At 44.5% G+C, this 24,926-nt stretch overlaps 1 protein-coding gene across 6 annotated transcripts in view; it reads left to right on the top strand.

Moving 5' to 3' along the window:
* Window positions 1–24,926, top strand: part of ICE1 (interactor of little elongation complex ELL subunit 1) — a 467,878-nt gene that overhangs the window by 235,051 nt on the left and 207,901 nt on the right. For all 6 annotated transcript variants that reach the window (XM_073630761.1, XM_073630760.1, XM_073630759.1 and 3 more), the window contains one exon: window positions 15,827–16,212. In XM_073630761.1, coding sequence (XP_073486862.1) covers window positions 15,827–16,212 — 386 coding nt within the window. The remainder of the gene's footprint in view (window positions 1–15,826; window positions 16,213–24,926) is intronic.

Genomic DNA, 24,926 nt, shown 5'->3' with positions numbered 1-24,926 from the left:
ATCTAGTGGACTAAGACGCTTCATCAGGACTTCATCTGTCATGCAACTATAACTGTTCACTACAATAACAGAAAACAATACATAAGTTTTCACACAAATAAATATTCCAACAACATCAGACAAAAATGGTGCCCATAATTTTATATTATTTATTTATTTCAGGTACTTGTATAGCGCCGTCAATTTTACGCAGCACTTTTACATATACATTGTACATTCACATCAGTTCCTGCCCTCAAGGAGCCTACAACCTAAGGTCCCTAACACACATTCATACATACATACTAGGGCCAATTTAGACAGGATCTGATTAACCTACCAGCATGTCTTTAGAGTGTGGGAGGAAGCTGGAGTACCCTGAGGAAACCCACGTAGGCACAGGGAGAACATGCAAACTCCAGGCAGATGGTTTCATGGTCGGGATTCGAACCAGTGACCCTTTTTGCTGCTAGATGAAAGTGCTAACCACTGCAGTTTGTATAACAATCATGTATGTATATTTTATGACAAAATCTATCCTCTGAGGGCCTGGGGAGGGAGGGGAAGGAAGGGTTTGGAAAGGAGAGAAAAAAAAAAGAGAAACTAAATTAAGATTAAATACCTCATAAGAAATGGACGGGTGCCACCTTTATTGATCTACGTTAAGATTCTAAAGTACTGGCATGAAATTGTGCAAACACAATCCCACCGGCCCGTGGGAAGATCATCAAAAGTGGTGGAGGATAAAAACATGATACTTATTCTGCTACTCTCCTACATACAGCAAAGAATTGAATATAAATAGTACATATACTCAATGATAGAGCACATACTGAATACTTGAATACTGAAGAGGCCCTCACAGATACTCCATGGCATATTATCAGTAATAAAAATCAAAAAGAGAAAGAAAAGAGGAAGGGCCATTTAATATTGGGTACTGCAAGTCCCATAAAAAACAGTCAAATACCTGGCTAAAAAGAAGGAAAAACAAAAAGGCATGTAATGCCACAAATATTTAGTCTTACCATGTCTCCAAGTAGAATTCCAGTAGGACATGTGCTCCCCTTTATGGGCATTCAAGCACTGCAGAGTAACATTCCCTTGCTTGTTGTTGTGTGTATATATACCTCCCCCATGTGTGCGGTACCTTCCGAGGGCCCAAGAGGAATTGGGAGGACCCTGTTCATCATCTTTATTCATTATTTTTTACTTTTATTTTTTCAACAATTCATTTACAACCCCCCCCCCCTTTTTTTTTTTTTTTATCCATTTATTCATTCGATAGTCTGTTTCTCTTGTCTGCATTAGAATGATGACACCCCCTTAATCTTGGTGTACAACCTAATTTATTAGGGGCCCTTCATACTATTATTTTTTCAATATGATTGGCGTTGATTTATGTGGCGGGATTCCTAGTCGGGCCGTGTTCTCCATCCCTGGTGGCTCCTTACAGGAGCACCTGCCTGTCTGCATGATGGGGTCTTGTGTGGACCGGAATTTGTCCCCGATGACACACTCCCCTTCATATATGACAGTCCTATATCGTAGTCCCTGAGGTCCCCCTTCCCCTCTCAGTCCTCCCTGGATAGCCATGTGTCGCCTGGGTCTGACTTGAGTGCATTCCAGTCTGGGACGCAATCTGAGATCCATCGAAAGGTCTGTGAATCTTGGATGGCTGCCGGAGATCTACTTCCGGATGCGATCCACGCTGGAGTGCATGTCGTCGGAAACCTGACCTAATGTTGGCACTATGCCGCATCGCTTCTGGGTTGCTGCATACCAAGGCGGCGGCATCCACACTGTCTAGGCTGGACAATGGACCCCATGCGAACCACTAGCGGCTGGGCAGAATCCCTCTATCTACAAGGATTTTAACCTTTGGATGAGGAGAGATCCTCCTGCACCCACTGAGTCTTGGCACCATTGATTGGTGGCCCTCTGAAGGTACCGCCCACGTGGAGGAGGTGTGTATGCGTGTGTTGTATGTATGTATATGTATATAGGTAGATGGATAACAAGCAAGGGAATGTTACTCTGCAGTGCTTGGACGCCATTATGGGGAGCACATGTTCTACTGGATTTCTACCTGGAGACATGGTGAGGCTAAATATTTGTGGCATTACATGCCTTTCTGTTCTGTTTTTTTATGGGACTTGCAGTACCATTATTATATGGCCTTTCCCCTATTTCTCTTTTTGATTTTTAGTACTGATAATATGCCATGGGGTGTCTGTGAGGACCTCTTGGATTGTCATACAGGCCCATGTATGCTCGGTCTCAGTTTCAGCAAATGACAATTGTTACATCCGTTCCATAATTAATTTTTTATTTTTTTACCCCTGTGAGGTAAGTATTCAGTGCTCTATCATTGAGTACATGTAGTATTTAGATTCAATTCTTTGCTGTGTGTAGGAGAGTAGCAGTATAAGTATCATGTTTTTATCCTCTTTACTGTTTAACCTCCGCCACATTTGATGGTCTTCCCACGGGCTGGTGGGATTATGTCCGCACGTTTTCACTCTAGCACTTTACTATCTTAATGTATATCTAATAAAAGTGGCACCTATCCATTCCTTATGAGGTATTTAATCTTTGTTTAGTTTCTCCCTTTTTTTTTTTTCTCTTCTCCTTCCCAAACCCTCCCTTCCACCCTTCCTCCCTCCCAACTCCCCACCCCCACCTCCATCCTTCTTTACAGTCACTGGCTTTAACAGCATGGCTATTGAAGCCAGGGTGCTAAAGGACAGGGGAGTCTTTGCCTTTCCATAAGTGGAGGTTCTCTCCTCAAAATGTAAATGGTGGCCCCATGTTCTTTGTAATGACCTTAAAGGGGTTCTAAAGTCAAAATAGTTTTTTACATGAATGCATTCCCTGCATTAAGGTAAAAAAACTCCATACTAAGCCCCCAATCTCAACACTTGCCTGCCTCCCCTCACCTGCCCAGTGCTTTTCCAGCTCCAGCACTGCTCCTTTCACTTCCTGGTTTCACAGGAGACACTGAGGGTAGCGGGTGCCATAGGCTCCTGCTGTCAGTCAATCTCCTGTGTGGCGGAGCATTGGTGTGGCTTACCGGCACCATGTGTGTCTATGGACATAGTCCTGCTCTGGAGCGCACCCACGTGGGTACCCCCATAGCACATTGCTTGCTAAGCAGACACCTGGAGCAGGGAGAAGTGGCCAGCAAGTGACAACAGCAAGAAACTGTTCTGTGCAGTATCTGGGAGAAGTGGCCAGCCAGTATCGCTGCACAGAGCAGGTAAAGCAGTACATTTTGTTTTTTATTTGAAAATGTAGTCTTTAATATCACTTCAAAGTGACTAACTCTACACCACAAATAAATATTCACAAGGGTGGGAAAACAGAAGGCTCTGATAGTGACAAAGAGTGTGGGCCACTGATCTAAAAAAGTGTAAATTTATTAGGAAGTAACAATAATGTACCACCTGAAATCAGGGGTCTAAGTGCACAGTCACCCAGATGGGGAACACCTGGAACCACATGGACATAGCATGACACGTATTCTAACAGGGAACAAAAAACAGACATTCCCAAAAAAACATGAAACAAAATCGTCCGGACACCAAGTATACTGACACACGGGGTATCACCACGGTCAATGCCATTGTCAATGCTAGCAATGATCACATTCAAGGTTATGCCGTGTGTCAGTCCCTTAGAGGCTCGAGCATGGGAAGAGATGGGGGACGGATAACCCACTGGGAGAGTAGGGGACCTGACTGTCCTGTATAGAGTCCTGTCAACCCATGCAATGAAGTCAGCAGAGGAACACTAGTCCATTACAGATGCAGGGTGCCTATTTGTGCAGGAGAATAGATGATCAGGCTGTGAGGAAGTGGCAAAGCCCTGTATCAAGTGGCTCAAGGGCTGAGAGCAATGGAGCAAGGGCATCAGTCCCTTTATGTGGGTTTGCTGACACTTACAGTACCTCTTGCAATGATGGTAGGTCCCAATGGTGGAAAAGACATCTGTGACTGGAGGAGAGCCTCAGCTCTCACAGAAACTGGAGATGGGAGCCACTTCAGTCAAAAATCTGTCACCGTGTAGTGAATGGGTGCCTTATGGAGATCAGGTATGTGCAGGGGCTGTGGAGACAATAGCAGTCATGTCATGACATTATAGAAACTCTTGGTTCCCAGGCAGCAGCAACTGTACTTTACCATTCCTGGGCCAGTCTCCAGGCAATCACCATCGCCAGGTGTCTCTGCTTGGGGTGTGACATTCTTCACCAGTCCCGACTATAGCTGATTAAAGAAGGCTGTGCTGTGAAGCCCCACCCTGCAGGTGTCCACCTGGACAGACACTTCATGGGGAGATGGTCTCTACATGGAGGAGCTGGGCTGGCTGGCAATCAGGCACTGGATCCATACACTGATCAACGTGATCTCCTCGTGTGCTCGCCAACAATGCAGGGGATGTTTGTTTGGCATCTTGGGCGTTGATGACATCCAACCTGTTTCGCTGTACGATTGCGTAACTTCGTCTGAACAAGTTCACTAAACCCTCCTATTCTTTACAGGCATGGAAGCTGCAATCTTAGCCTCTGATGTACAGTTGCCATGGTGCAGGACATATGATGAGTTAAAAACATCAAGCATTTGCTGGCTTGACAGTTCAGTTGAGAGCACAAGCAACTGTAACCAATATTCATCAAATGTCTTCAATGGAATGGTTTTGGAAATCTGGTAAATTGGTGGGTTTAGTTCTGCTTTAAATAGATAAAATATGGGTAAATGTGCTTGCATTGCAGAGATGTACTGCAGTTGTTTTTTTTTTTACATATATTTGTCAACAATTAACAGGGGGTTGAGTAAACCATTATGCTTCTGTAACAACTGAAAGAGCATTCTTCAAGAGTAGTCTCTACTCTTTGAGCTAAAATTGCCACAGTGGAGCAGATTTGCCAGACTTAGTCATTTAGGTCACCTATATTGTAACATGATAGAACCAGTAGGAATACCCAAGCTTGACTTGACAGAAAATAAGATTTGCATACAACGGCAGCAACCTTTATATATAGATCTTTTTGTCACATGGCTTTTACTTTTGAGCTGTTTTGGAAAACCTTTTCAAAGAACATCGTGTGGCTTTCTTTCTATGTAACCACTATTAAAGTTTATGAATGCCCAAAACTGTAGTTATGGATTAAATAGGTTAGCATTAGAACCCCTGTTGATTTTTTTCTGCTCTCCTGGACACTGTTAGAGAGCAGTAAAAACTAGTGGAAAGATTTCTCCTCACTTTGCTGCTGACAGTGGTTTACCAAACAGCCACCCTGTCCAATTTAAATTTTTTACGTTCTCTGTTTAGAATTTCCCTCACTTGTTTGATAAAATTGTTGTCATGAGACCATATAAGGTGAAAAAATCTCCCCAACAAAATCCCAGATAGGAATAAAAAAAACACAGGGATCCTAATCTTTCGCCCATTTACTATGTAAATCTATGAAAACTATTTAGCTTGACGTGTGCATTAAAGCATTATATAATCAGGTTGAATTGTTGAAGTTTGTGATAGGTTAAGAAACTGTCCTGACACACTTCTTTACTGACCCCCAATGCACCAATACACTTCTCCACTGGCTTCCATTTCACTAAAGCACTGAAGGAACTCTATTCTCCACTGCACTGACGCACTGCGGGAACACACTTTTCTGCCAACCGCCACTGTACCCACACCTATACTTTTCTGCTGTCATTGCACGCATGCATTTCTTCAGTGAAGCACAGCACCAACAAAATTCTCCACTGACCACCCCTTGACGGGGACACCTTAACCTTGACCACCATACCAGTGCATTTATCCCCTAACTGCACCCAAGCATTTCTCCACTAACTTCCAAAGGGCATTTACATTTCTCCACTTACCACTGTTGCACACAATCCTTCTCTACTGGCTCCTACTACACACTTCTCTACTGTCTGCAACAGAGCACATGCATTTCTCTTGCATGCTATTGCCCAAGTGCTCTACTACACTGATCACCACTGTGCCTTTGAATGTCTCCACTAACTGCCACTGCACATGCCCATTTTTCCTCTTTCCACCACATTACACTTGACTGCTGACCCTCGCTGCATACACACAATTGTCTACTGACTGCCACTGCTTACCCACACTCACGCTTGACCAATGACCACTACTATAATACACTACACATTTGCCTGGTGTCCCCCACTGCACGCATGTACTTGACCATTACTGAGCATGCACATTACTACTCCAGCAGATGTCTCCTCTTACTACCCCTGTACTAATGCACTTCTCCACTGACTACCAATGTGATAGCGCATCATCACATTGATCTACCAATGTGATGGCGCATGCAGCATACTTCTTCCATGACTGCCACTTAAAGTTGCCATTAGTTGTCCATTAACCATAGACCAATTGTGTAAAAAAATAAAAATAAATAAAATACATGGACAGGGGCAAGTGGTCTTAAAAGTCCCCTCCGCCATTAGGTATGCATGCTGGCGCAGTTCTGGAGCCAGACAATTCAAGTTTGATTGAGCTTGGGCATAGCGTGATGTGTTGATGTCACCCAGTGCATCTGTTCTTGTACAATAACACCAGTTCTACACTTTTGAAAGCCAAGCAAAGTATAGAAGTGATACTACAAGTTGTCCTTATCTGAGAAAAAAACAGGACAGTTCTTTTACCCTCTTCCATGACATTTGGTATTCATATCCCCCTCACTGACACCACCGAAACCTAAAGTAGAACTATAGGCAATTTTTTTTTTTTTGGATGGAGTAAGGGTGGATTATAACCCCTGTCAGATTTTTTTTTTTTCGCCATCTGTGTCCCATTACGGTGATTTCCCTTAACTTCCTGTCCCATAGCCAAACAGGAAGTGATAGAAAATCCCTACAAATTAAGGGAATTCCTTGGGGACCCCCGAAGTCACTAGAACAAGTGTCCCCATTGGAAGATTTCCTCGCTATTACTTTTCTGGGGACAACCCAAAATTTGGGATTTTCTTTTACTTTCACTTTCAATGATTATGGTAAATAGACCGAATACAGAGGGTGACACAGTCAGCAATAAAAACTGACAAATGTTCTTATCCATTTCCCCTCTATCCAAAACTGAAATTTTTCTCCCACTGAGACTGGGGCATTTTTTTCACCATGGTACATTATGTACTCCTTAACGACACCACACCTTTTGCCTCTCTTTTGCAACTTAAGCCTCGTACACACTAGTTGTTTTTTCGTTCAACCCAGCAGGGCTGAACGAAAAAAAACTGACTGCTCAGGGGGAGCTGCTTTACTAACTATGCAACGTTAGTACAGCGATCTCCCCTGTTCTATTGTACTGTGATGGGGGATACCCACCCCCCACCAGAACACTCTGGTCAGCCATTGGCTGAGGAGAGCTGATCGAGGAGAGCAAGAATTCTGCTCCACTCTGAAAGACGACAAGTAAACCAGCATTTGACATTTTATTTTTTATATCAAGTCAGATTCCCACTCTTTATCCACTAACATGCTCCTCATTCTCTTCTCACATTAGTGTCTTCTATACTCAAATTATCCTTACTCTACTCCTCCCCTCTACCCTGCAGCATGCACATATCACCCTCACTCCTACCCTCTCCCTACTACTGCACCCATCATCTCCTGCATTTGCTGCACCCACATGCTGACATAAACACCAAGGCCACTAGACACGTGCGCTCATGCACATCCCACTCCCATCTTGCCTTCCTTGCCCTCCTCCTTCTCCTAGTCTCGGGTGTCATTTCTCCTAATCCTGGTCCGCCATTTTCCAACTGCAAGCCACATATCCAATACCCCTCCTCCTCTGGCAGCCACTGCAATCCACTCAGTTTAATTTCTATCCCCTTGCTTCCTCAAAGCAGCCCACCTATCTCATGCGCCCTTTGGAACACCTGCTCCATCTGTAACAAGCTAACATCTGTACATGACCTCTTCATCTCTCATGACTTTAACATACTCGCCATAACCGAAACCTGCCTTCAAATTTTTGATAGCTTCTCCTGCTGCCCTCTCCCATGGTGGCCTCCATTGGACTCACTCCCCCAGCCCCAACAGACAGAAAGGAGTTGGCGATGGATTCCTTTTATACCCACAAAGCATCTTCCAAGTCCTTCCTATCCCTCCCTCTCTATCCCTCTCTTCTTTCGAGATGCACTGTATTTGTTTTCTCCTATTTCTCTGGGGATTGCAGCAATTTATCGGCCCCCTGGACCAGTATTGCTCGTTCTTGATGACTTTGCTGCGTGGCTACCCTACTTTCTCTCCTCTGAAATACCTACGATCATTCTTGGTGACTTCAACATTCCTGTCAATGTTAACAGCCCAACTACAGCTAAACTTCTCGATTTAACCTCATCTTTTGACCTAACCCAATGGAGACATACTTCCACTCACTCCAATGGTAATACCCTTGACCTTGTATTCTCCCATCTCTGCAACCCTGGCAACCTCATAAACACCCTCTTTCCTCTCTCTGATCACAACCTCATTAGTTTCACTGTATCCTTGCCTCCAACCACCCATCCCTTCAAGCAGCAAACTTGCTTGTAGGAACCTTCGCCACTTTAACCCTTCTCTTCTCTATTCTGCTACTGACCACCTATATCACATAATCTCTCCCCTGTCCTGACCTGGCCACCTCTGTGTACAACAGTTCACTCTCGTCGTCACTAGATGCACTTGCCACTCTAACCACACGCAGAATCAGGCCCCGAAAGTTACAACCCTGGCAAACTGACAACACTAGAAATCTCAAGAGACATTGTTGTGCTCTTGAATGACTGTAGTGTAAAGCCAAATGCCTGCAAGACTTCACCCTATATAAATCTGCCCTTCTAAAATACAATTCCTGCCTCCATGCTGCCAAACAAGCCTACTTTGTCTCCCTTATTAACACTTCGTCATCCAGTCCCCATTGCCTCTTCTCAACCTTTAACTCTCTGTTTCGTCCCCCACCTCCTCTATCCACTAACTCACTCACTGCCCAAGAGTTTGCCAATCACTTCAAAGTCAAGATGCAATTCGTGAGGACACCTCCACTCTGCGTACATCTTCCCCACCCAACATACCTTGCCTAACAGCACATTCAACACACTCTCCTCTTTTGAATTGGCTACTACTGAAGAGGTTACAGAACTTTTCTCAGATGCCCACTAACCAATTGTCCCTTGGATCCTGTTCCCACACAACTACTACGGTCACCCTCTTCTTCTATCCTATGCTCCCTCTCTCCCTCTCTTGTGGCACATTCCCCTCCCCTCTAAAACATGCGCAGGTCACTCCCATACTTAAAAAGCCCTCACTGGACCCCACCAACCTGAACAACTTAAGACCCATCTCATTGCTCCCATTCACCTCTAAACTTCTAGAATGCTTAGTCTACAACTGTCTTAGCTCCTACCTCAGTGAAGATAACCTTCTTGATCCCTTACAGTCTGGCTTTCGCTTGCAGCACTCCACGGAAACTGCCTTACTAAAACTCACTAACTGCTAAAACCAACAGCCAGTACTCCATACGCCTACTACTTGACCTCTCTGCGGCCTTTGCTACTGTTGACCACCCGCTCCTTCTCAATAAACTACATTCCCTTGGCCTCCTAGATTCTGCTCTATCCTGATTCTCTGCCTATCTATCACAGCGCTCCTTCAGTGTCACCTACAACTCTGTCTCCTCCTCTCCATTGCCCCTTTCTGTGGGGGTCCCCCAAGGTTCTGTTCTTGGACCCCTTCTCTTCTCTAGCTACACCTCCTCCCTTGGTCACTTGATAACCGCCCACAGCTTCCAATACCACTTATACGCCTACTTATCTGTCTACTCCTCACCTCACTCCTTCAGTCTCCTCTCACATCACTAACTTACATATCAGCATGGATGTTGCACCACTTCCTTAAACTAAATCTCTCTAAAACTGAGCTATTAATATCCCCCCCGGCCGTGCTCCCCCCCATGACTTTTCCATCAAAATCAACAATGCAACTATCAGTCCCTCCCCTCACGCCAGGGTGCTAGGTGTAATCCTAGACTCTGACTTGTCATTTCAGCCCCAAGTCCAATTGTTGTCAAAAGTTTGTAGAATTCACCTCCGTAACATCTCTAAAATTTGCCCCTTTTTAACAAATGAAACCACCAAGCTCCTCATTCACTTCCTTGTTATCTCTTGAGTGGACTATTGCAACTTCCTTCTCATTGGCCAGCCTCTCCATAGGCTATCCCCTCTTCAGTCTATCAGGAATGCTTGCAGACTTGTGCACCTTACCAACCGCTCAGTGTCTACCAACCCTCTCCTCCAATCCCTACACTGGCTCCCAATCACCCAGCGAATTAAATTCAAAATACTAACCACAACATACAAAGCCATTTACAACTCTGCCCCGAGCTTCATCACCAATCTTGTCTCCAAATATCACCCAAATCGTCCTCTCCGCTCTTCTCATGACCTCCTACGGTACTCTCAAGCTCTTTCGTATCCTCCTCCCATGCTCATCTCCAGGATTTCTCCAGAGCCTCTCCCATCCTCTGGAACTCGCTACCTCCACCTGTTCGGCTATCCCCTACTCTTGCTACCTTTAGGTGATCCCTGAAAACTCATATCTTCAGGAAAGCCTATCACGTCTCCAACTAATCTTCTACCACTTCCATCAGCTCATTCCCCACAGTTACAACCTTTTGTACCACCTGCCCCACCTTATTAGATTGTAAACTCTTCTGAGCAGGGCCCTCTTAATCCTCTTGTACAGTGGGGACGGAAAGTATTCAGACCCCCTTAAATTTTTCACTCTTTGTTAGATTGCAGCCATTTGCTAAAATTGTCACGGAACGTCCCACACTCCGCTTGAGTGCTTCCGTCATATACCACTTCCTCCCAGTCTGTATACAGATATCCCAACCTCTCTGAGCACAAACAAGGCGACACTTACTTGTTGCTACCAAGAACTGACTTTATTTAGAATCACAATTACAAGACTTTATATGCTGTTGGAACCTCCTCTAACAATACAACTGTAACTTAATTAACATGACCTAATTATCTAATCCTTTATACAGCCTAGGTGACTGAGACATGACCTTTCGCCCAGACTTGTGGTCACCGAGCTTCACACAGTTATATCAACACAATAGCTGGAGCTAATTACAATTAACAATACAAACAAAACCTAATTAACATGAGCTCCAATAGGAGTCGTCCCGTCTCCTACATTGTATAGAGGACAATGTGATCAGCTCCTTCAATTAACATACATCCTGGGAGATATTGTGGACAAATATTACTGTCCCATTTTAAGTAGTCCAAGATATATTTTCTCCCTCACCCTGTGCCAGGATGGCACAGGGTGCCTTAGACATAAGATGTATTCTGAGTTCCACGGGCCCCCCAGTCTCAAAAATCATTTAAGTTAATTTTTTTTTCCTCATTAATGTACACACAGCACCCCATATTGACAGAAAAACACAGAATTGTTGACATTTTTGCAGATTTATTAAAAAAGAAAAACTGAAATATCAAATGGTCCTAAGTATTCAGACCCTTTGCTGTGACACTCATATATTTAACTCAGGTGCTGTCTATTTCTTCTGATCATCCTTGAGATGGTTCTACACCTTCATTTGAGTCCAGCTGTGTTTGATTATACTGATTGGACTTGATTAGGAAAGCCACACATCTGTCTATATAAGACCTTACAGCTCACAGTGCATGTCAGAGCAAATGAGAATCATGAGGTCAAAGGAGCTGCCTGAAGAGCTCAGAGACAGAATTGTGGCAAGGCATAGATCTGGCCAAGGTTACAAAAAAATTTCTGCTGCACTTAAGGTTCCTAAGAGCACAGTGGCCTCCATAATCCTTAAATTGAAGACATTTGGGACGACCAGAACCCTTCCTAAAGCTGGCCAAACTGAGCTATCGGGAGAGAAGCGCCTTGGTGAGGGAGGTAAAGAAGAACCCAAAGATCACTGTGGCTGAGCTCCAGAGATGCAGTCAGGAGATGGGAGAAAGTTGTAGAAAGTCAACCATCACTGCAGCCCTCCACCAGTCAGGCTTTATGGCAGAGTGGCAAGACGGAAGCCTCTCCTCAGTGCAAGACACATGAAAGCCGGCATGGAGTTTAAAAAAACACACGTAGAACTCCAAGATGGTGAGAAATAATATTCTTATTGAATTCTAATAGGATTCGTTGGCCGGTTTCTTTTGAACCGGACGATTCTGCCCGACATTCGACTCATGTGTACTAGGCTTTACACCTCCTATTTTGGCATGGCTCACCGCTAATCTTTTTCTTGCCTGTATCCCACATTTATGGAATTTTAGTTCCCAGGTAAGATAATCTGTGCAGGAAAGGTAGATTAAAATAGCCTACAACACATCACTTCAAAGCATTTAGTCATGGTGAATATTTGTAAAGCCCCATACACATGATAGGACTTTGTACAAACTTTCCCTTGGATTTTTGTACAAAGGTCGTTGGCCAGAAGTTTGTCTTGCATACAGACGGCAGGACTTTTCCAGCCAACTTTCACCAAATCACGTGTTTTTTCAGCTTTTTACCACCACCCTTTGGTCAACTTCTATATTGTTGTCTCATATTGTGCCAATCTCGCCACTTTTATCGGCGAGATTGACACCTTTGCGAGCCGGGTTTACACTGGTGCGGGGATCCGACTTGGATCCCCGCCAATGCCAGGCACTGTGTTTGGTATGAATCTTGAGGGAGAACTCCACGCCAAATTTTAAATAAAAAAGCGGCATGGGTTCCCCTCCAGAGGCATACCAGGCCCTTAGATCTGGTTATGGATTTTAAGGGGAACCCCCTACGCCGAAAAAACAGCGTGGGGTCCCCTCAAAATCCATACCAGACCCTTATCTGAGCATGCAGCCCGGCCGGTCAGGAAAGGGGGTGGGGACGAGCGAGTGCCCCCCCCTCCTGAGCCGTACCAGTCCGCATGCCCTCAACATGGGGGGTGGGTGCTTTGGGGGAGGGGGCGCCCTGCGGCCCCCTCCACCCCAAAGCACCTTGTCCCCATGTTGATGAGGGCAAGGGCCTCTTCCTGACAACCCTGGCCGTTGGTTGTTGGGGTCTGCGTGCGGGGGGCTTATCGGAATCCTGGAGCCCCCTTTAATAAGGGGGCCCCCAGATCCCGGCCCCCCACCCTTTGTGAATGAGTATGGGGTACATCGTACCCCTACCCATTCAACTAGGGAAAAAAGTGTCAAGAAAAAACACAGTACACAGGTTTTTAAAGTAATTTATTAGGCAGCTCCGGGGGTCTTCTTCCGACTCCGGGGGTCTCTCCGGCGTCTTCTCCCGGTGTCTGGATCTTCTGCCGGCTCCTCTGCTATCTTCTGCCGCTCTTTTGCTAGCGGTGGCCCGGACATCTGGATCGTCTTCTTCCCTCTTCTCTTCCAGAGATGTTGACACGACGCTCTCTCCGGCTGTAATGCTGTCTGTGCGCTCTGCTATGACTTATATAGGCGGTGACCCCGCCCCCCTATGACATTACAGTCCCGGGGCATGCTGGGACTGTGAGGTCATAAGGGGGCGTGGTCATTGGATGACATGACCACGCCCCCTATGACCTCACAGTCCCAGCATGCCCTGGGACTGTGATGTCATAGGGGGTGGGGTCACCGCCTATATAAGTCATATTAGAGCGCACAGACAGCATTACAGCTGGAGAGAGCGTCGTGTCAACATCTCTGGAAGAGAAGAGGGAAGAAGACGCCTCAAAAGACCGGGCTCCTCCGCTAGCAAAAGAGCGGCAAAAGAGCAGAAGATAGCGGAGGAGCCTGGCAGAAGGAAGAAGGCACCGGAGAAGAACAAGAGAGCGTGGAGGCGACACCGGAGAGAGGGAGAAGAGGCCTGAGGGACCCCCGAAGTTGTCAGAAGACCCCCGGAGCTGCCTAATTACTTTTAAAACCTGTGTAGTATGTTTTTTTTTTTTTTTCTTTTGACACTTTTTTTTCCCAGTTGAATGGATAGGGGTACCATGTACCCCATACCCCATCACATAGGGTGGGGAGCCGGGATCTGGGGGCCCCCTTATTAAAGGGGGCTCCCGGATTCCGATAAGCCCCCTGCCGGCAGACCCCGACAACCAACGGCCAGGGTTGTCGGGTTGAGGCCCTTGTCCTCATCAACATGGGGACAAGGTGCTTTGAGGTGGGGGGGCCCCGCAGGGCGCCCCCCTCCCTCAAAGCACCCACCCTACATGTTGAGGTCATGCGGCCTGATACGGCTCAGGAGGGGGGGGGGGGGCGCTCGCTCGTCCCCACCCCCTTTCCTGACCAGCCGGGTTGCATGCTCGGATAAGGGGCTGGTATGGATTTGGGGGGGCTGCTTAAAAATCCTAAAGGCCTGGTATGTCCCTAGAGGGGAATTCCCTCTCTCCGCAATAGGAAAATGTGTTTTTCCTATTGCAGCCAGCGCAAGATGTACAGTACCCTGTCGCTGAGAACCAGCGCGATGGGTTCGCGCTGGAAACATTCTCGCGGCCGCGTACTGTAGTTTGTACAAAAGTCTGATGCCCTTGTGTACACACGATCGGACTTTGCTCCATCGGACTTTTGTTGCCGGAAAGTTTGTGCGTTCGCACAGCCAACAAAAGTCCAATGGAAATAGAAAAAGTTTGTCCGATGAAGCGTACACACGGTCGGATGTTGCTCCAAAACAGCTAATTTGCATGTTTGTTGTCAAAAAGTCAGATCGTGTGTATGGGCCTTTACACTCACTAAATTTTAACTATGAAGCAAGGCAGTTACTTGCTGTGGGTATTTGTTTTTTGCTTTTTTTTTTTTTTTTTTTTTGAGGATGTCAGTAAAAATATGCTCTGTTGGTATATTTTTCACATTTTGTCAATAAAAAATGTGCATTACACTTATCTACTGGTTGCCATTGTACCAACACACTTTTTACTGATTGCCATTACCACCATGTGTCAGAAAAGGATTATAGAGGCCTCACAAACAATTGCTTCTTTGTAAACTGTTGTAGTCTCCTGATGTTAGAACCACAGCACACAGTTGTTTATGTCCTGCCTGTCAATATTTCCCGATTGCTGACATTACAGTACCACTCTGGTAAATATTCTGCACAGTCGATTTGGTGAGATTTTAAAGTCTGTGAGGTGCTTTAGAGGTAATGTTACAGAGTAGCACTACTGGGTAGGGATACATCACTAAAAAGAGGTACTTATATTTCTTAGATGTGGTGGCTGCATAGATTTTCTTTTTTTCAATCTAAGAACATTTTTTAGCAAATACAGAATATAGCCGATGATCTTGCCAGAAATGCAGTGTCACTTATTGTGCACTTGCCTGGAAGCAGTAAATAATGTTACTCTTTGTCTAAAGTGTTAATCCCATCATTCCTCATGCAAAAGAGATGAACAAAGGGAGACCTGTTTGAAGTCCAGCGTGGGTTGCAATTACAGCTCACTCCATACATACAGTGGAGGAATTAGCATAGCCATCCAAGGACAGTAAGTGTGTTATTCACAGGATTACCAGGTGAAAATAAAGGGAATAAAGGCTGGGGAAAAAAAAATTAATATACCTAACACGTCTAAGAACTGGTAGGCTGTGATATAATCTTTTTTTGTTTTGTTTTTGGGCTTAGATATGCTTCAAGAGAAGATGAGCGTATATGGCAGGGAAACCTGGTTTTACATGATCAGTCTTTTTCACCTTTATACGATCAGACCATTATTGAATTAACAAATAAATTAATAATATTTGAATAGCTTGATTGTTTTTTTTTTTTTTTCTGTTTGGAACATTACCACAATTTAAAGCAATGACATTATTTTTATGAACTTTTGTTTCCTTCAGAAACCAATTTAAGAAAAGGAAAGCACCTCCAGAGCCCTGAAGATCACACCCCTTCTCTTAGGCATTTTAATCCTTCAACATTAAATTGCAAGTTTGACACCTTCTCTGAAGTGGGTGTTGTAAATGAATCAAATGATTCTACTGACTGTAAAAAATCACATGAAATTCATACCTACAAGGATGCATATAATGAATATACAGGAGACCAGCAATTCCAAACGGACACATCAGTAAAAGCTGTGTTTGTACTCCAAGATTTAAATGACAGCCACTTGGAAAATTCTGATAATGAATGTGACATGGAAGAACTTTCACAAATAATGTGCTGGGCAAAACCTCTCCCACGTGTTTTATCTCCTTTACAATTTTCTCCGTTTACCACAAAGGTAGGTCTAAAGCTTCCAAACTTTATTTTGGGAAACCCTTTCACTTGACTGTTTTCATATACAGTGGAGCAAAAAAGTATTTAGTCAGCCACCAATTGTGCAAGTTCTCCCACTTAAAAAGATGAGAGAGGCCTGTAATTGTCATCATAGGTATACCTCAACTATGAGAGACAAAATGTGGAAACAAATCCAGACAATCACATTGTCTGATTTTTGAAAGAATTTATTTGCAAATTATGGTGGAAAATAAGTATTTGGTCACCTACAAACAGGCAAGATTTCTGGCTCTCACAGACCTGTATCTTCTTTTTTAAGAGGCTCCTCTGTTCTCCACTCATTACCTGTATTAATGGCACCTGTTTTAACTTGTTATCAGTATAAAAGACACCTGTCCACAACCTCAAACAGTCACACTCCAAACTCCACTATGGTGAAGACCAAAGAGCTGTCGAAGGACACCAGAAACAAAATTGTAGACCTGCACCAGACTGGGAAGACTGAATCTGCAATAGGGAAGCAGCTTGGTGTGAAGAAATCAACTGTGGGAGCAATAATTAGAAAATGGAAGACATACAAGACTACTGATAATCTCCCTCGATCTGGGGCTCCATGCATGATCTCATCCTGTGGGGTCAAAATGATCACAAGAACGGTAAGCAAAAATCCCAGAACCACACGGGGGGACCAAGTGAATGACCTGCAGAGAGCTGGGACCAACGTAACAAAGGCCATCAGTAACACTACGCCACCAGGGACTCAGATCCTGCAGTGCCAGATGTGTACCCCTGCTTAAGCCAGTACATGTCTGGGCCCATCTGAGGTTTGCTAGAGAGCATTTGGATGATCCAGAAGAGGATTGGGAGAATGTCATATGGTCAGATGAAACCAAAGTAGAACTGTTTGGTAGAAACACAACTCGTCATGTTTGGAGGAGAGAGAATGCTGAGTTGCAACCAAAGAACACCATACCTACTGTGAAGCATGGGGGTGGCAACATCATGCTTTGGGGCTGTTTCTCTGCAAAGGGAACAGGACGACTGATCCGTGTACACGAAAGAATGAATGGGGCCATGTATCGTGTAATTTTGAGTGCAAACCTTCTCCCATCAGCAAGGGCATTGAAGATGAAACGTTGCTGGGTCTTTCAGCATGACAATGATCCCAAACACACCGCCCGGGCAATGAAGGAGTGGCTTCGTAAGAAGCATTTCAAGGTCCTGGAGTGGCCTAGCCAATCTCCAGATCTCAACCCCATAGAAAACCTTTGGAGGGAGTTGAAAGTCCGTGTTGCCCAGCGACAGCCCCAAAACATCACTGCTCTAGAGGAGATCTCCATGTAGGAATGGGCCAACATACCAGCAACAGTGTGTGACAACCTTGTGAAGACTTACAGAAAACGTTTGACCTCTGTCATTGCCAACAAAGGATATATAACAAAGTATTGAGATGAACTTTTGATATTGACAAAATACTTATTTTCCACCATAATTTGCAAATAAATTCTTTCAAAAATCAGACAATGTGATTGTCTGGATTTGTTTCCACAATTTGTCTTTCATAGTTGAGGTATACCTATGATGACAATAATAGTCCTCTCTCATCTTTTTAAGTGGGAGAACTTGCACAATTGGTGGCTGACTAAATAATTTTTTGCCCCACTGTACCAGTGTGTGACTTCATTCTTTTACTGTTTACTTCAGTATCTTTGATCAACCTTTTCTCGGTTAGACTTTGGAGTGCCATGCCCCGACCCCCCTGGGCTTGACATTGCAGTGGTTAGTGTGGAAGGGACCTGGGCACTGGGTTCTGATTGTGCTGCATTACAAACATTCAGTGCTGGTAAAAGCAGCGGAGTTGTTTCCAGGTCCAGGGCTGTTGGCATCAGTGCTTGCTCTTTCCCTGAAGACTTACTTTGTTCAGTAGGTTGATCAGACTGAGCTACCTAGTTTTCTTTATCGTACATCACAGCACACAGAGCAGTCATTACTATCTGGGTTTTACACCACCTACTGGTGAATGGACACTGGTAAATCAGTCAAACAAGAAGTCCTCCCCTATATAACCCCTCCTACACAGGAAGTACCTCAATTTTTTCGCTAGTATCTGTTAGGTGGTTGTCACTGATGTGATACATGTTCTCTTGGAGCATACTTGGAGGTCTCGAAGGTTCTATTGAGAATCATGGACTTTAATCGGATCCATTCGAAAAAAGCTGTCTGCCAAAATTGATGGTACCTGAGCCTCATTGGAAGGAGAGAAGATTCCTCGAGGTTTGCCTGTAATGCAGCCCTATGGCGCTGAACTCTGCATAATGGAACCCTGCACAGTGTTTGTTCTGACCAAGATGCTTTCCTGCAGGGTGCTATACAGGTCCAGAGGAGTGGACCCCAGATTAAAGGGGACCCAGTCTCTGAAGGTCTTTTTTAACAAAGCTCGCCGTGATGGGTGAAGATTGGACTACTGTTATTTTTCAGAGTCCTGCAGCAGGAATGGTAAGTCTACATTTTTGCAGTTTCTCTCTTTAAAAAAAAAAAAAAAAAGAGAGAGATCTGTCTGTCCTCCTGGTGGCCACTGGGGACAGTGTGCTGTTTAATCATGCTGTGTACTTCTTAGTCGTGTGAGCTGCTGTTTCTCTTCCAGCCACTAGAGGGTGCAGGCTCGCTCAGTATGACCTGTTTTTATATAGGCAAGAAGTGGAAGGGGAGCCATGTTGCCATGTGGTCAGCAGGGACGCTGGAGACATAACAGCAGCCCATGAATACTTAACAAAGTGTGAGTACTTACTATGGGAGAACTGTGTGGCAGACAAGTCCTGATTATATGCTGCATATTTACTGCTTATCCGGGGGAACGGTACAACTGTCAGCCGATACACCCCTGGATGGATAGCAGTTCACTTTAAAATGTTGACTGCTCGGAAGGCAGGTGCAGCGTAGTATACATGCTTGCAAACTTGTTGCTTAAATGCATGTTTAAATATACACGTTTGGAAAAACGTGAGCATGACTGCATTTTAAGGAGTTGTGTTGCCAATATGGTGTGCTTGGTTAAATCCTGCAGGGCTAGTATGGAGCCAAGTGCAGTTAAGCAGGTGCACGCTTGCAAACTAGCTAAAATGCACTTGACATGTGCACGTGACAATGCACATTTAGCATGTGACTAAAATCCATGGTTGCTGAATTGCATGGTTGATATAACACATTTTTGCATAAAGATACATGGTTATAAATGTTTGCATAAAGATACATTATACATGTTGATACATGGTTGCATAAAGATGCATGTTTATACATGTTTGCATAGATAAGTGTTAAGTAATATAAACTCATGCTTGCTTATTGCATAAATGCATGTTTCCATGGGCACGTATTGCATAAATGCGTGTTTACATGGATGCACACTTTCGTGTTTTGCCTAAACGCATAGTTGCATAAGCACATACAGTTCAGGTGAACGGTACGGATACAGTTTGTATATGTGCCTCCCACTTTTTAATGGACCAAAAATTAATGGGACAGATTAACAATCATCCATCAAACTTTCACTTTTTAATACTTGGTTGCAAATCCTTTGCAGTCAATTACAGCCTGAAGTCTGGAATGCATAGACATCACCAGACGCTGGGTTTCATCACTGGTGATGCTCTGCCAGGCCTCTACTGCAACTGTCTTCAGTTCCTGCTTGTTCTTGGGGCATTTTCCCTTCAGTTTTGTCTTCAGCAAGTGAAATGTATGCTCAGTCGGATTCAGGTCAGGTGATTGACTTGGCCACTGCATAACATTCCACTTCTTTCCCTTAAAAAAACTCTTTGGTTGCTTTCGCAGTATGCTTTGGGTCATTGTCCATCTGCACTGTGAAGCACCATCCAATGAGTTCTGAAGCATTTTGCTGAATATGAGCAAATGATATTGCCTGAAACACTTTAGAATTCATCCTGCTGCTTTTGTCAGCAGTCACATCATCAATAAATACAAGAGAACCAGTTCCATTGGCAGCCATACATGCCCATGTCATGACACTACCACCACCATGCTTCACTGATGAGGTGGTATGCTTGGATCATGAGCAGTTCCTTTCCTTCTCCATACTCTTCTCTTCCCATCATTCTGGTACAAGTTGATCTTGGTCTCATCTTTCCATAGGATGTTGTTCCAGAACTGTGAAGGCTTTTTTAGATGTTTGGCAAACTCTAATCTGGCCTTCCTGTTTTTGAGGCTCACCAATGGTTTACATCTTGTGATGAACCCTCTGTATTCACTCTGGTGAAGTCTTCTCTTGATTGTTGACTTTGACACACATACACCTGCCTCCTGGAGAGTGTTCTTGATCTGGCCAACTGTTGTGAAGGATGTTTTCTTCACCATGGAAAGAATTCTTCGGTCATCCACTGCAGTTGTTTTTCGTGGTCTTCCGGGTCTTTTGGTGTTGGTGAGCTCACCGGTGCGTTCTTTCTTTTTAAGGATGTTCCAAACAGTTGTTTTGGCCACACCGAATGTTTTTGCTATCTCTCTGATGGGTTTGTTTTGTTTTTTCAGCCTAATGATAGCTTGCTTCACTGATAGTGACAGCTCTTTGGATCTCATTGAGAGTTGACAGCAACAGATTCCAAATGCAAATGGCACACTTGAAATGAACTCTCGACCCTTTATCTGCTCCTTGTAAATGGGATAATGAGGGAATAACACACACCTGGCCATGGAACAGCTGAGCAGCCAATTGTCCCATTACTTTTGTCCCATAAAAAGTGGGAGGCACATATACAAACTGTTGTAATTCCTACACCGTTCACCTGATTTGGATGTAAATACCCTCAAATTAAAGCTGAAAGTCTTTAGTTAAAGCACATCTTGTTAGTTTAATTTCAAATCTATTGTGGTGGTGTATAGAGCCAAAAAGATTAGAATTGTATCGATGTCCCAATATTCATGGACCTGACTGTACATATGTGCTTATTTGCCTGTGACTACATGCATATGTGCTGATTTGTCTATGACTACATACATATGTGCTTATTTGCCTGGGACTACATGCGTATGTGCTTGTTTGCCTGGGACTACATGCGTATGTGCTTGTTTGCCTGGCACTGCATACATGTGTGCTTGTTTGCCTGGGACTACATATATAAATGCATGAATGGCAAGAATACTTGTATACCTGCATGTTTGCTTACTTGGGTACCTACATAACAGCATGCCTGGGTACCTACATACATACGTAAGGGGTTGCAAACCGGTAAACCAACATTGTTTTAGGCCTGCATCCTTTCGAGGACTGTGTATTAGGTTGGCTAATATAGTTGCTACGTTAGTTACCTGTTATACCAGTTAAATGGTTCCAGAAAGGAGAGGCAGCAGAGAGAGGCAGGTGCACCGCTCTCAGGTTCAGTGATCTGGCGGTGTCCACATCCCCCGATGGACAGTCGTGTCAGATGCATATGAGCCACTTTGGTGTTTAGCATTGCAGTGTTTTACTGACAAATTAATTTTTCATCAGATGGACTCCGGCCGCATCACCTTGATCATGCCTGATCTCTGTTGATCAAAGCCTAAGCAGGATCAAACCTGGTTAGTATATGGATGTGAGACTGCCCAGGAATACAAGATGCTGTAAGATTTTCCCCACCTGTGTGAGGGAGGCATCTGAGGCTGCTGTGTTTTGAGAGAATCTCAGGCCAGAATATCTTAGGGCAGTCTCTGAGGTGGTTTTGCTCCATCTTTAGCCAGCAAAAGCTTGATAGGTTAGGTATGCCTCTTTTGGCCTTCGGGGTCTGCCACAGAGTTGTCAGTCTTTTGCTTTGCATCTGACTCTTGAAGCAGAAGGTATGGGCTCATTATAAAAAAAAAAAAAAAAAAAACCCTCAACAGCGGTCCCAGAACCAAATGGGGACATAAGGTCTAGCTTAGAGCTTAAGCCACTGGACATTCTCCTGTTTCAGATAGGCCCTGTCCATTTAGTGTTGACCTTTGCGAGGGGTAGATTTTGGGGACCATATCTTCATGTGCCGTTTTTTTTCCAGGCTCATCCAGGGTTTTTGCAAAATGCTGTGCAAAGTCGTGTTTTCTTTTTTTTTGTGACTCTGCTCTTCAGGCTCCCAGCCAGTGCTTGACTTGCTTCTTTGTTCAGGAAGCAGTCTGTTCCAGATTATCCTTGATACATTTCTGCAGGAGGAAGTTGTATCTAGACCAAGGCACGTTCCCTACGTACAGTCCTACTCCAGGTCTTTTGTAGAGGATCATTCTCTCTGTCTGGAACATGAAGATCCAGGCATTGGATTGCCAGAGGGCTCTGTTCCCAGGGTATTGCAGAGCAAAACTTGCTGGTTGATGGTTCGAAATCTGTAGATAGGATGGGGAAGATAACCACTGATGCCAGCTTCTCCAATTGGTTTCAAGGTGGCTATAATTCAGTGGACTTGGTCTCCACAGGAGAAAATGCTGCCCATCAACATCTTGGATTTTTAGCCAGTATGCCTTGCTCTGGATGTTGGGACAAACCAGTTGTAGGTGTAGTCAGGAAATGCCTCTGCAGGCATATATATCAACCACCAGGAGTCATGTGGCTCAGGAAGGTGAACCACATTCTGTCTGAGACAGTACAACAATTGCTGTCTCTATCACTAGTACATACTCCAGGTATAGAATAATGACAGGGGGAAATCTGCAGGTGGATCTACTAGATTCCAAGTTCCACAACAAGTTGTAAAAGGTTGTGTCTGGGACGAAAGTCCCACTGGCAATAGGGGCAGGTGTACTGGTAACACTTTAGGGACCAGTTTTCCCCTATTTGATGCTTTCCCTCTGTTTCCGCTTCTCCCACATCTTTTGCAAAGACTCCGGGAGGTGGCAACACTGATAATAGTGTTGGCCGAATTAGCCCAGGAGGGCTTGGTACGCTGACATAGTGAGACTTGCGGGGGTCGCTCCTTGAACACTCCCAGTCCAGTGGGATCTAATGGTTTTGAGTCCTGTATCTTCACACTGTTTAGCCCCTGGAAGCTGGTTTCAGGGAACCTCGATTACAGGACTTGGAAATATTTTTTTCCTGTGGGAAGCCAGGAAGTGTCACCCACAGGAATGTGAGTGGGGAATTTTCTTTTCTTTCTCCAATCAGTAGGGGAAAGGAGATTGGCCTTAAGTACCATTTAAGGGTTCGAGTTCATCCCTATCCATTTTTTCCAGAGGCCATTGTTTCTCACTCCTTGATTCTTACTTCATACAGCTTGTATCAAAAGACTGCCACCCCATGGAGTTATCCGAATATTAAATAGTTATCAGGTACCATCATCCTTAATCTATATGAAACAGTATGGTTGAAAAAGAGGGGAAGAACAACCCTAATAGGACCTCTCCAATCCGGTCCAACCTTTTTCTAAGAATCTTAGGACTATTGCGGTACCAAAGGGATATAAACCAATTTGTATAAAATCTTTGAATTTATTAAAGACGTTAAAATAATCCATACAAGGATATACATATAAATAAACACAAACAATAAATGTTTACAGCAATGTTGACTCAAAAATTAATAATAGTGCCTATACAAGTGAATAAAGGCAAGTTGTTTAGTACTTTCTGGACGTAACCTCTACAGTTTCGCGGTCAAGCCACTTCTTCGGGAGGCGTCTAGTACATTTTCTACAAGATGACAAAAAATCAGTCAACAACAATATAATAAATAGCCTATAGACACTGCAAACAAGTGTATACATCAGTGATATTGGAGAAGGTACTTTGAAGTTAATACACTCACCACCTTTGGCCCACAAGGGGCTGGAGCGACACTGAGACACCCACTAGGGGCGTTCCCCCGGGGGCGAGCAAGGGGGGCACTTAGGTATAACTATGGGAAAAGACCATAAATGGGAATAAATAAATGTACATAAAGGGCCAGAAGGTGAAAAATGGGCCACCCAGGTGTATGGGGAATGGAGAAAAAAGGGGGGGGAATGAAAGACGAAGGCACGGAGAGAGAGAGTGGAAAAAAAGGGGGGGGGGGGAACACGAAGGGGAAGGGAGGTGAAGAGAGGCAAGAGAAGAAGGAAAGAGAAGGGAGGGATGGCAAAGGAGGGGAGAAGGATGGGGAGAGAGGAGGAAGGGAGGGGAGGAGGAGCAAGGGGAACCCAGGGGCACTTTTAAATGTGGCAATTGTCCACATTGCCCTTGGATTCAAGAAGGACAACAAATTACACTTCCCAATGGGGAGGTGTTTTCTCCCAGGCATTCAGCCCATTGCGGTACACGAGGTGTTATTTACCTTATGACTTGCGCATGTAGCGCTTTCTATGTAGGTAAAACTATTAGGGAGCTGCGGCAGAGATTGGGGGACCACCTATATGCCTCTACCAATGGCAAACTCACCACGGTGGGTCGCCATATTGGCATCCACCACCGCTTTAATCCTGATTACATCAGATTTTTTGTATTAGAAGTTGTCCCGGAGGACCCCAGAGGGGGCAACTGGGACCGGCAAATTTTGAAACGAGAGTCGCTCTGGATCGAGCGACTCAATGCCTTGACCCCACCGGGTATTAATGAGGCACATACTTACAAATATTTTCTGGAATAATTAATTTTAAGATGTTCCCGCCGGTGTCTGCCACAGCTCTCTTTCCTTCATTACTCATGTGTATTTGTATCTTTGTACTGAAATTTGGATATCACCTTATATACAGTTTGTTTTCTTTTCCTGTAAATTGCAGTGGCCGGGCAATGGCC

This window comes from Aquarana catesbeiana, linkage group LG05 (genome assembly GCF_042186555.1).
Source record: "Aquarana catesbeiana isolate 2022-GZ linkage group LG05, ASM4218655v1, whole genome shotgun sequence".
NCBI classification, from domain to species: domain Eukaryota; kingdom Metazoa; phylum Chordata; class Amphibia; order Anura; family Ranidae; genus Aquarana; species Aquarana catesbeiana.
This window is presented reverse-complemented; position numbering and strand designations above follow the sequence as displayed.